At 36.3% G+C, this 13,625-nt stretch overlaps 1 protein-coding gene across 1 annotated transcript in view; it reads right to left on the bottom strand.

Moving 5' to 3' along the window:
* Positions 1 to 983: 983 nt before the first annotated feature.
* The window catches only part of LOC145694545 (acyl-CoA dehydrogenase family member 11-like), a 33,241-nt gene continuing 20,599 nt past the window's right edge, over positions 984 to 13,625 (bottom strand). The window contains exons 9-10 of the mRNA XM_081770862.1: positions 10,903 to 11,170; positions 984 to 4,160 (exon numbers count right to left, since the gene is read on the bottom strand). Coding sequence (XP_081626988.1) covers positions 3,958 to 4,160; positions 10,903 to 11,170 — 471 coding nt within the window. The 3' untranslated portion in view covers positions 984 to 3,957. The remainder of the gene's footprint in view (positions 4,161 to 10,902; positions 11,171 to 13,625) is intronic.

Raw genomic sequence — 13,625 nt, 5'->3', positions numbered from 1 at the left:
AATCAAAAATTCGCTTATATGAGATATAACTATACATAGGCAGCGTTAAAGTCGCCGTTGTCCGTTAAGATATAACGGATTGACTCTATTAACGAACTCGGAGGAGATAATCGCCTTAGAATAGAATTAAAAAATTCGCTTATGTGTATGGGATATAAATAGACACCACTAAAGTCGCCATTATCCGTTATTACGTTAACGGATTGACTATTAACGGATTCAGCCGAGACAGTCGCTCTAGCTATCTATTACAAAAAGCAGAATCCAAAAGTTCGCTTACATGTATGGGTTATAGAAAGACATCCTTTAAGTCGCCATTACTTGTTAAGATGTTAACGGACGAATTCACTCTAGGTATCTAATGCAGAAAACGACCGTTCAAGAGTTATCATACGAAGTAACGGACGTAACAATTCAATCTTCAAAATCACACTGCGTGATGCTAATAAACACATTAGAGATCTCAATAAGGATTTGATAATTTTAGGCCCATTAAAGCATTTATTACTGAGTTCATGATATGGCTATAAAGTTACCATATGTTCCTTCGGGGTGGATGGCCCGGGCTCGATTCCCGTGGAAGCTCACGTGGTTTAGATCTCACGTTAAGCTTTAAGTTCATGTCTCATACAACCTCGGTACTGAAAAAGAGACTTGAAAAAAAGAACTCCGAATCAATCAATCTACGTAAGTTGCTGTTCCATGCGGACAGAAACACATTTGAATTATACTTTATACGTACGTATAAGAGCTCCTACGTGGTTATATTGTTAGCTTATGCGACTTCGGCGCGGGATATTTGTATTCGATTTCCATCGGGAGCTCATGTGGATCTCACGTTACACTGTAGGTTCACGTCTCATATATCCTCATTGCTGAAAAGAACACCAAACTTACACCCAACCCAAACCAGTTTATACGTACAAGAAATCCAGCTCTCAATACGGATAAGGGTAATTTAAATAAAAATTTAAAAAATGGAATACAATTGTACACAACTTTATTGCCAGACAACAATATTACATGAAGTGTAAAACCTTCCAAAACTATTAGCTACTAAAACCGAAAACTGAATTCAACAGTGCTGAGAAGTTACATATATATAATATCATTTTTGCGTACTGTAACTTATCTCGCACCAACCTATACCAGTGAGACTTTACATTGGGGTAATAACACTAAGAAATGCAAACATCACAAATAAGGAATACAATTTTATCACGTGATTAAAAAAAGCACATAATTCTGTACACTGTTTTATATACATTAACAATATCACAATATATTTTATCCTAATCACATAATACGGTGCATCAGTTCATTTAAATCTTATGGGAAATAAGATTGTGCGAAGTTTAATTTTAATCTTAACTTTTAATATTTTAGGAAATAAGTAGATTTGTTTGATATATCCACACTAAACATATATTTTCATCTTCCTCTTTTCTTAAAATACTTTAGCATTTAATTTGTTACAATTAAGACTCATCAGGAATATATATATATATGAAGGGTAAGAGGAAAAAACAAGGAACGTCCATGTATGAGGTTTTTCGGGTGCTTTGTCTTATCTATTGGTGACTCTTGGAAGTATTTGACTGTATATGCCATGCATGCGTAGAAGTAAAAATGTCCATGTAGAAAGGACAAAAGATGTAACTAACCCTATTCTTTTTACGCGGTTTTCAATATTAAAACGCCGTTTTCTCGAAAATGCAGTTTTGTGACATTATTTCTTTTTTCCCTTATCCTTCATATATGCATATATACAGGGTGTTTCAAAACAACACCGACAACGTTTGGGAGGTGATTCCTGACACCAAAATAAGACGAAAACTATAGACCAACCTGGGTGCACAAATTCTTTCTTTCGGAGTTATAGACTGCCGAAAACATGAAAAAATTAACTTTAAAGGTCCATAGCTCCATAAACTATGAGACCTGCCGTTGCTGGGTCAAGACTTCACTTAGGAACTAATATGTGCGCTATCCAAAAATACATGTTTCAGAATTCTAAGGTACTCATGCAACAATTTTTATAGAGGGAGTTTTGCTACAGGCATATAATTTGAAGCATTCTCCAACTACCTCTATTAAAATTGTAGCGGAAGTACCACAGGATTCTGGAACTTGCATATTTGAATAGAACACATACTAGTTCCAAAGTGAAGTCTTGACCCGACTACGGTAGATCCCATAGTATTGGAGCTATGGACCGTCAAAGTTCATTTTTTCATTTTTTCGACAGCTGTGCACCCAGGTTGGTCTATACCTTTTGTCTTATTTTGGTGTCGGGAATCACCTCCCAAACGTTGTCGGTGTTGTTTTGAAACACCCTATATATATATATATATATATATATATATATATACACTGGTGGACCCAGGATATGATCAAGGGAGAGGCTAAACCATAGTTTGCCGCTTTATCCAGTGTATACCTGAGTGTCAAGGGGAAGCTATAGTCCCTATAGCTCCCCTTGGATCCGCGCCTGTATATATATATATATATATATATATATATATATATATATATATATATATAGAGAGAGAGAGAGAGAGAGAGAGAGTTGATTGGAAGCCAGAATTAAGTTGTATTTCTGGAAAAAAGAGACTGACAAAGACAATAATGAATGGACGGAATATATGTTTAAAACCATTTCAATCAATGTGAAATAATAAGTGCTGAAAGGAACACCGTGGTCCAGTGGTTAGAGCGCTGAACTCATGTCCGCGTGTTCCTGGGTTCGATTCCCAGCCGGTGCTTCTCAATTTTCAACGTCCACCCAGCCTCATAAGGTATGTGTAAACAAGGCGTGACGGCCATTAGCTCTAGAAAGCTCCTGATGCGTCTGTTAGGAAGAGGGCGTCGCAGTTCGCTCACCGCTGTGTTGGAAAAAATGAAATCTTTAAGTTTTACGTCCCACGGTTATGCCGGTGAGGCTAAAGGAGACGGTGATAATGAGAGATGAATGAAAATGGTGGAATGAAGAAAGTGGGAGGAAACGGGAGAACCCCGAGAAAACCCACGAGCACGGTGTTTGTCCACCACAAAGTTCACTTGGCGGGGGACCGCTGTGTTGGAGGGTATGGTGACAGGAAAGAGAGGGATAGGACGAAGGAGACTACAATTAATGGACGATATCAAAACAGAGAAATCGTACGTGAAGACGAAGAGATTAGCGGAAAACCGTGGAGTATGGAAGCTTCTCAGTTGTAGCAAGTGACCTGCCAATAACGGCTAATACCTGTGATAATGATGACTAACATTGGAGTATTGTTTAGCGACCCTTTTAGCGCTGAAGCTACATGAAACGCGAATCTACAGATTAGCATGTGAATGGAACCACGTGAGCTCCAACTGAGAATCGAACCCGCACTTTTACTGGCATTTATATAAGGATCAGAATTCCAGACTGACACACACGGGACTAAATGATAAAAATATTTATTGGGGAAAACTGTGCAGTTGTAAACAGACACACATCACATATGTATCTTTTAGCTAACTCTCTCATTGCAACACAGACAAAAAAAAAAAAAAAAAAAAAGTATGCACTCATTTAAGAAACACAGAGTGCTTCCTTCTGATGCGTGGGGTTCCTGGTTCAATACCCGGCTTAGTAAGTTTGTGGTGTATAGTATTGTGTCCGTGGGTATTCCACCAATTCCTCCGTCATCATTCACTTGCCTTAAACATCCGTCAGCCTTAGCCTACGGGACATAATCGTGGGACATTCAACTGAAAGATTTCATTTCATTTTATTTAAGAAACACACAATCATGTTATCACAAAATGCCACTGGTTTATTGGGTAAATTCTGTAAATGAAGAATAGCTTAAACTGAGGTTATATTTTGAAGACACGAGGGAAATCTGAGGTCTTTCTGAGAGAATTTTTGTTTTAAAAAATTACATGTCTTGCTATAAAACTTATACAGTAATAACAAAACAATAATCAAAATAATTTTGAGCACAAGTTTTCCTCAGAGTAACCATCAAAAACAAGATTGTGATCAAAATCAACAGCACTACTCGAGTAGTGACCTTGGGAATGATAAAAAGAAACAAGACTCATAGTTCGTGTACTCCATAGTATTGCAGTCTGCACATCTGTTGGTGTTGCATGGGACGATAAGGCGTGTTCCAAAAGAAGGGCTCCTGTAAGAAACAGAGAAGATAGACAAGTATTAAAACCAACTCTAGCACATTTTTTTAACATAAAACAATAACTAAACCGTATATTATACTTCAAATAGATACCATTTGCCACTTTTTTTTTTTTTTTTTTTTTTTTTTTTAAATATTAACTAACACTCACTTATAACGTACCTCGGGAACTATAAGGATTTTTATTTTCCTAACATAATTTCGGCAACCAATGTTGTTATCTTCGACGACTAGTCAGTTAATGAAGAGCTTCGGCTTCACAAGTCTTTTTACATTTTATTCAACTTAGTCCCTTTTCCACACAAAACCACTAAAATCCACAATAAGTTGTTAAAAGAAAATAAAGATGAAAAGTAAAAAGAAAGTGAACTAAAGTGAAGTGAAACACTTCAATTATATGAAACGTGTGTTAAGACTACATTGCAGACCGTGTTAACATTGGTACTCGTAGTTGTACGTTAGTATGCATAATGATCACTAAAATTTTAATAATTTACTAGTTGAACCTGCGCTCTCTACACAGCGTATCATTCACATATGAGCATGAATCTACTTGTCATTCCTCACAGCATCTGTACATGTCCCTTTACAGATGCAAGTGAAAGACGTCTTAATAAAAATCAGCAAAGGGTATCATAAAGGGGAGATTTTTTCGATATTTTTTCAATATCTCGCACCCAGGGTGTCTACTAAAATTCCAAAATGAAATTTCGTGACTTTTTCGTGACCTTTCCTTTACCAAATTATAAAATTTTCTACATTTTGAAGAGCGAATTTGGGTGCGAATTAGGCCGAATTTTCATCCATGCGATAGAAACGTACTTTGCTTGCGATTTGGTAGCGTCTAAAGCCGACCATAGACATTTTTGGTGGTGAATTTTGACGTTTTATAGAACAAAATTTTCCAATCTGTACTTACATTTGTACAGTTAAAAAAAAATCGTGACCTAAAAGCGAAATTTCGTGACTTTCATGACCGTTTTCTGATTTCGTGACCGATAGACACCCTGGCACCGTTTACAAGATTTGAAACTCCTACTTCCGGTTGGAGTTTGTAACTCATATATGATCAGTGTTTTCTTTCTGCTTGTGTGCAGTATATAATAAGCAAATACATTACACATACAATTAATTATAATGTCAGTGATATATGGTGTTCATTGGGCAAAACACTCCAAACAATAAAGATTCATCTTAGATTGGAGAAATGGTTATCCTTCGTTTTTCATTATCATTTAGCTATAAAACAAACGCCGGAGAGATATGCTAACTCTGTATACAAATGTGTGGTGTTGGAATGTATAACTCGTAGGATACAATACTTTACTTTTTAAAATTTCAATACTCCCAATGTACCCCTAAAAATGTAATTAAGAAATAACGGCATCAGTGAAACCGGCATCTTTCTACAGCCTGTGGTTTCCGAGATATCATTGTTAAAAGAACTGGCCACAAACATATAAACGTCCACAAACATACGAACTTTTCTTGACCACAAACATATAAACCTAACATTTTCATATATAGGTTGCTGATTTTAATGTTTTTGTGTGGAAAAAGAACAAAATTGAACAAATTCTACAAAATATTTGTAAAGCTGAATTTCTTTATTATCCGATCGAAGATAACTGGATTGTCTGCCGAAATTATGCTACGAACATAAAAAATCGTTTTAGGATTCCCAAGGAATATTACAGGTGAGTGTTAATTAACCTATATTATTGTCGTAATATTTAAAATGACGAAATCATTTCAAGACTCGCTCCTGTTATCTTTATCTGTGAGACTTTGAAAGAAAAACGTAGGCGTCGACGAACTCACATTCTTATTTGTCGTTTTCTAAACACTGTATTTTTTTATTTTTTTATCACAACTCATTCAATTAAAAATGAAATCTTTCAGTTTAACGTCCCACGATTATGCCCTTTAGAGAGATGGATGATTACGGCAAGTGAATGATGGTATGAGAATGGGGGAGGAAACGGGAGTACCCCAAGAAAAATCGACGGACCAATGTTGTTAATCAGAAACTTACTTGGCCGGAGATTGACCCAGGTGCCCCACGCACCAGAGGTAAGCACTCTATCACAGGATCACAGTACCCCTCTCATTCTATTAAAAACTAGCTCGTTAGCTAAACTTGTTCTTGAAGTGTACACGAACATAAAACTATTAAACTCAAAACGAAAAAGCATTTCTTTTTTTTTTTTTTCTTTGACGCTCAAAGGTGTAATAGGAACCATTTGTAATCTTAAGTAAGGTTTACGTTAACAGGTTATCCCTTCCTCGCTCGTCATGTGCGAGACAACAAATTTTAATACGAAAGCTTAACGAAAACTTCGTTACCATGTAAACTTCAATCTAAAAGACGGCAGCTTCGCAACCGAAAGCGAAGCCCATTCGAAGACAAGTGTACAAGACATTGATTGCTCTACGATAAAATGACATATCACAACTTCTTGTCTTGTAACTACTGTTTTACAGCATAATTTGATATTTACTGTAGACCAGGGCGCAAATTTTCAGTCAGACACACTCGCCAACCCAAAAATGATGGTCGTCAATATCTCTCACGTAAAATTATGAGAGCTCCTTCCTCCCGGCCTTTGGTTTTACAAAGAAAGACTTCACATGACGTGTTTTCTCTCACTCAGTGACAATTATTTTCGTGCGAAACAGAAACTGCGCAGCCCTGTGAGTTTAGGCAGAAACTATTCCTACTGACCACTGGTCGCCAGATCTAATTTTCTAGTCGCCAATATCGACCTGGCGACCAGAGATTTTGCGTCCTGCTGTAGACTAAAAAAAAGTACAGAATCATGCAAAACAATATAGTAACTTGACAGTAGATTCTAACGAACAACTGATCTGGCAGTCACTCTACAGAAATAGCATTGTACAACCCACTCGTCGTTTATCACATAAACGATGCTCAACATCTTTACATTTACTTGTCTATTTCGCAATGTAATTCAATACCATATATTCGATTTGATTCATATTCTTTATAAAGTAAAATTCATGAGCAAACTATAATTGCAGATTTGTGAACATCAACGAAACCTCGTTATATACAGGAAACTTTTAGTATAAATCGGCCATTTCAAGGGTTACTACTTTTAATATATAGAACATATGGAATAATTTCCGAGTCCGTCACAATCCAAGAGTAAATCATCTTCGTTTAAATAATGTTCGTATAAAAAGATTGACATCATTTACAAGGTAATAGACTATCGATCCAATGTGTGTGTATTCTCAGCGTTAACTAAACTTATGGTTATGAATGTGGGGTAATGCTTTAGCAATACATAAATATACGAAGGTCACACGTTTATTGTATGGAGATGATCTCTTTACAAGCCTTTAATATAATATCTTTGTTCGGCAATGATGGAATCCCATTATCCGCGTAGCTTCCATCAAGGACGGCATCTTTGTGAAACTGTCGAATGGTTCGGATACGGCTGTAGAAAGCTCTTGCACACATGGAAACAGATGTCCACGCATACATTGTTTTAACTTTGGGAATAGGCCCTAGTCTGATGGACTCATGTCCGATCTGTAGAGAGCATTCAACATTTCCCAACCGTATATGTGAAGTTTTGTACACAGGGCATTAGCGGTGTGTGGGCAAGCGTTGTTTTGGAGAATCAGTGAACATGCCCTGAGCAACTCCAGTTGAGTTTTGTGTATTTTTCTGCGCAGTTTCAGCAGGAATTCATAATAATACGCTGCTATGACACTTCTTCCGTTATGATAATGTCTTTGTAATCGTAAGCAAAAATAATCATCTGCTTAACCTGTGATTGAGATCGGCGACACTTTTGGTCTTGGAGAAGATGGAGATCTGCACTCGTTGGATTGTGATTTCAATTCCGGCTCGAAGTCTCTGATCTTCGTTTCATCAAGAGCAATAATGTGACGCAGAAAATCCTCACCTTCAAAGTTGAATCTGTTTCGGCACCGTTGCATTATCCAGGCATGTCTGCTTCTGTTCAGCAGTCAAAAAGTGGAGGATCCATCGGGCAGAAATTTTTCTTTTCTGTAAATCACTTGTCAGAATTTTGTATACTGACGCAGATGGAATCCCTGTAGTGTCAGAAATTCCTCACATGTCACACGGCGATCTTGATCAAGTCAATCTGCCGCAAGTTCTACACTTCTTTCATAGGTTGATGATTTCGGCCTTCCTGGTCTTGCATCATCCTTTATTCTAATACGACCACTACATGAAGGAATAGCTCACCGGGAAAGTGAAGTACGGTACATTGTTGTCTCACCACAAACTTCACGTAAGGCACTGTGAATTTCCATCGGGTTTTTGCCACGTAAAATTTCCATCTTTACCTTGACCCCTCATCTTCAATCGACACGTTACCAAGACACCCGCCATCTTCATTTCCAACATCTGTTCACTAGAAAGCACACAAGCACACGTCCTGCCTCAAGACCTCAACTTCAACTGACAAAATGTTTACCTCGATTGCGTGAAATGACTCTCGTAATTACGCACAGTTACGAATTATTTCAAATTTGTATCTTCGAAATAATTATCAGTTGCGAGCAATAATTTGAACTTTCTATTTAACACAGTATTTGTATAAAATCACAAATAAAATTAAAGTAGTTTTACTTTAACGAAGTAATTCGACTTAAACACAATGATAATTCTAAGATTCTCTGATCTAAAGAAGAAGAAGAAAACAAGAAGCATAACATGATACTCAGGAAATGTAAATATTACAAGATGCCAAAGATTCGATCAGCTAACAACATGTACATTCGCATATGAAATAAATAAAAAACAAATTATGTACAAAATTCGATAGAATAGTTCATTTTTCATATTCTCAATAAATAATGTGAAAAAAATGTGGAAAATTTAAATGCTTTTAACCCAGAAAAGAAATTGCGACAGCTTGAAGACTCGGGCGGTAACACGGCTACATTTTGTGAAATACCTTGTAAATATTTCATTATACATTTTTCTGTTTATATTTAATACTTGTATGTTTTTAATGAAATTTCTCATTATAGAATGTACTGTTAGAATGGGGCAACTAAGAATGTGAGTCCTTCTTCGACTCCAGCATTGTTCTTTCGAAGCGTGACAGATATAAGAAGAGTAGAAGCGGTTCTTGAAAAAAGATTTTTCATCGTATTAAGTATTACAAGGTGTTTACTCAGTTTCATTTTCAAAATTCCAGTACCTAATACAATGATTTTTATAAGTTCTTTAAGAATAATCACACTCTTGATGATTTCAAGTTTGTAATTATTTTACCATCAAAAGAATATTTTATTTTTAATAAAATTTAGTTAGCTTTGATTTTTTAAAAATACAAATTATTTTTCTCTTACATTTTTAAAGGGCCTCCCAACTCCCCTCACAGCCCTCCACTCAACCCATTGCTTTAAATGTCTAATTACAAAATGCATACAACTCTTGCTTTCAAAAAATTTACAATCTCAATGAATACAAAACTGTTTCTAAGACTATTCAAACAATTACGTACCAGAGCACGTAAGCAAAGCACGTACCAAAGTCCAACAGCTTCGGATCTGAAGGTGAATCATCTAAGTACTTCTTTAGATCGTTCGAAAACCTCAGGTTTACATTCGGCCCATCCATTGACTCTTGTAGCATCTTTTCGTAGCCAAAGCAGTGTCTTTCAAGCTTTGCAAAAGTGACATTAGAAGGCCCTCATCAGTAGCACGACCTAAAAATGCGGACGTACGATATCTTGTTTGAACTAAGTTTCCGTCCCAAAATCGAATAAGTATATCCATTTGACCCTTCTGAGTGACAGAATTTAAACTTTCAAAAGAAAAGAAATACAGAAGAAAGGACACTCTTTAACCACGTTTGTCAATTCTTTTTGGAAGTATGGACCCAGTCCATATGTAACTAGGTATCCAAGTTTATCGTTGTGCATCTTGAACTTCGCAATTTCGCTATCGGGAACATCACTTTAAAAAGATCCTATAAATGTCAAAACTTCTAGCAGAATAATGGGTCTAATTTGATTAATAGCCCACAATATTTCTGCAGTAATAACTTCATCCTTGACGATAAAATTGTTAAGAGTACTTCTAGGCATAACCAAGTATTGAATGTTATGACCCTGTTATCAATAATACAGGTATGTTCTTTATTAACAACTGAAGTTCACACTTCACAAAGTTCAGCTTTCACTGGAACAGAGTTTGTAGTTGATGAAGCAACGTTCACAGGAACTAAGTCTGTAGTAGCTTCCTTGGCAGGTATCGTGCTAAACAGTTTTTGCTCGAAATTGAAGAATTTACTCTTTCAATATACTTTTTTGCCATTGGCATGAGATCGAACTGAAGACACTCTCACGTTACTAATATCAAAACCGGTCATATACAGAGCAATACCCTTTATACTTATGATTTTCAAACCTCTGAAGCCAATTCCAATCTGAATTTATTGTTTTGTCCAACCACTCATATTTGAAAGACTCAAAAGATAAGTACAACACTAATGAGGTAAGTAAATAAATAACAATGGATGCAGTATGTTGCGCATTGAATTGCATGCTGTGAACTGAAGCTGGACGAAATATCGTGTTTCACTCTCACAACGGCGCAGGCGCAGAACACATTTTATATGGACTGAGGTCGCCAATTACCCCAAGTTGTGATTGTAGGGTTAATAAAAATACTTACTAACTTTCAAAAAATAAAAAATATATTTAAAAAAACTTACCTATTGTCGATTCAGCAATGCTAAATGAAAAATCCCGAGCAGCCATCATAGCCAATGCTGGATTCTCTTTCAAAAATTGTACTGATTTCCTGAGAGCTTCACTTACTCGCGATGCAGACGGGCTCAGTTCAGGACAAGAGACGGCCTTTTCTAAAGTTGGTTTCGTATACTGAAGAAGTGCGATTAATACTTCTCCATTGGAATGGTGAATAGCTCGAAGGACGTCCAACGATAGGATATTCGTTGTTCCTTCCCAAATTGGAGTTACCTGAAATCCATGAAAAATTACAGAACATGTCTTGAAAACTTGACAACACAAGATTTATGATCCAATATTTTCACGGCACCATTGTTTACGTAATTTGCGCAACTATGATATTCTGATCATCATCTTGATACTACGAACTGCGCACTCTCGGACCGGGGGGTATAGGGCCCTGGTAGGAGCCTCACTTGGAGAAACCCACATTATTATTATTATTATTATTATTATTATTATTATTATTATTATTATTATTATTATTGTTATTATTATTATTATTATTATTATTATTATTAGTAGTAGTAGTAGTAGTAGTAGTAGAAGAAGAAGAAGAAGAAGAAAAAAAGAAGAAATTTAACAGTCTTGTAAAACCTTTGCGATGGAGAGGTGGCTTCTCTTCATAAAGCTGTCAACTTCATTTACGCGTGGTAATGGGGACCCAGGATAGGGACCTGTTCTGTTCCTTTATGGTGTTGCAATAACTTATCAAACGTCTAACAAAGGGCCCTAGCAGGACTTTATAAAAGTCAGTCTCATTTCGGCATTCATGAGCCCCAATACACATTTAGACAATATGATGCTGGGGCCCCGTTCTTCATATTGTTGAAATATATTCTTACTTATATCACAAACAAAGGACCCCAAACAGGAGTTTGCAATACTGTTAGTTTCATCCCAATAATGAGACGCCAAGACTACATTCAATGTAGGAGCTATCGAACTCTGGGAACGGAACGAACTACAACAAGTAGCTATACTCCAACACAGCAAACATGTTTTATCTTACTTTCCATGTTATTCACAATATTCATTATTATATATGAGAGAGAGGGGCCCCTGGTAGGAACCCATGCCCTCCTGCCCTGGCCAGTCCGAGACTAGAATTGCGACGAATGTGTATTCTAAAATATTATTACTATTTAAGGCTCTTCCCTCAGCTTACCACCATTTTTTTTTTTAAATTTTAGTGAATATCTTAAAGACAATGAAGAACGTAAACTTATAATGGTTGCTGCGGATGGCAAAAGAAACCTAGTGATAACCAAGCTCGGGAATCTGTTCAGCACCTGTGCATTGACAGTTTCGCTAATATCAACCTGAGTACATACAAAGTTATCTATACATAAATACTGTTTCCCAACAATCTGTGATGCGATTCAAACAAAACGAAGTTTTGTTCCAACTTCACCACAAACAACCACAATAAATCACTATATTAGAAGTTGTGGATTAATCAATTATAGATAAAGCATACTACAACAAACTATTACGTACGTAACATGCACAGAGGAGAAATCCTGACTTAAATACAAACAGGTCCAACTTACTATATTTATATTATGCATGTTCTTAGTTTTCTACATACACAAAGGTTACGAAAAAAATTAAAATTATAAATAAAAAAACTGTACAATTATCACACACAGGTCCATAAGTTACGCAGCCATCTTTCTGAATAGTCTATCTATCGCTCTTCTCATTTCTTTCACGAAGCCCCGCCCATGGGTCTAGAATCCAGGCGTAAAATGAAGTCTCCAACCCCTCGTAACATATGAATTTTTATTCATTTCGTCTGCACATGTACTCTCATTGGCTGGAGCCTTATTCATAACGCATTAGCAAAGTCTGTGAGAGCACCGTATCAGCTCCTTTCCCACGGGTAAGGGTTAAACGTTAACAATGTACATTATGACATAAAATAAAGGAAAACGCAGAAATAAAATGAAATGCACTTCTTTAAGTCCATTGCACAAAGTGAAATGAATATCCTCAAAATTAGTTCATAATAAAGATCACTATAAACTATATACAAAGTGAACCAGATAGTATCTACAAAACGATATTATATGAATGAATCATTGCTTCCAACACTCTTTGTATAGTGCATAAATTTTAATATATAATTTAAAGCGGAAACATCATCAAAAAGAAAGAAACTCTTTAGTGGTGTTTTTAATTTAGAGAAAAGAAAGTAATCACAGAGCGCCAAGTCTGGCTAATATTGGATATGATAACACACAAACACTCTTTGTGACCAAAAACTCACGAACAATCACTGTGTTATGTGCTGGATATTATCATACAATAACTTCTAGTGAAAATTACTGCCGGTACTCCGATATCACACGTGGGATTATTCCCAGCAGGCGTTTCAGAACTTATCCATAAAAGGTCCCTGTAATAGTTTGGCCACTGGGTACAAATTCCTGAGAACAATTCCCTTCCTGTCGTTAAATACAATTTGCAGGAAGCTAGTAAATCAGCATCCTTCACTCAGCACTTTGCGGTTTAGTTTCCAAATCGTACTGGAAATGCCATGTTTCGTTCTCTGCAGTGATGTTCTAGAGGAAATTTGGCTCCTTAGCAGTAAACATCAGTTTCTGGCAATGATATACTCTTTCTAGTCTCTAATCCTCCATTACGAAATTAAACACGAAACATTCACACAACTTAAGTTTCT

Source organism: Thermobia domestica, chromosome 9, assembly GCF_964235325.1.
Source record: "Thermobia domestica chromosome 9, izTheDome1.hap1.1, whole genome shotgun sequence".
Classification (NCBI taxonomy): Eukaryota; Metazoa; Arthropoda; class Insecta; order Zygentoma; family Lepismatidae; genus Thermobia; species Thermobia domestica.
The sequence above is the reverse complement of the archived record's forward strand: the minus strand, read 5'-3'. Positions and strand labels throughout refer to the sequence as shown.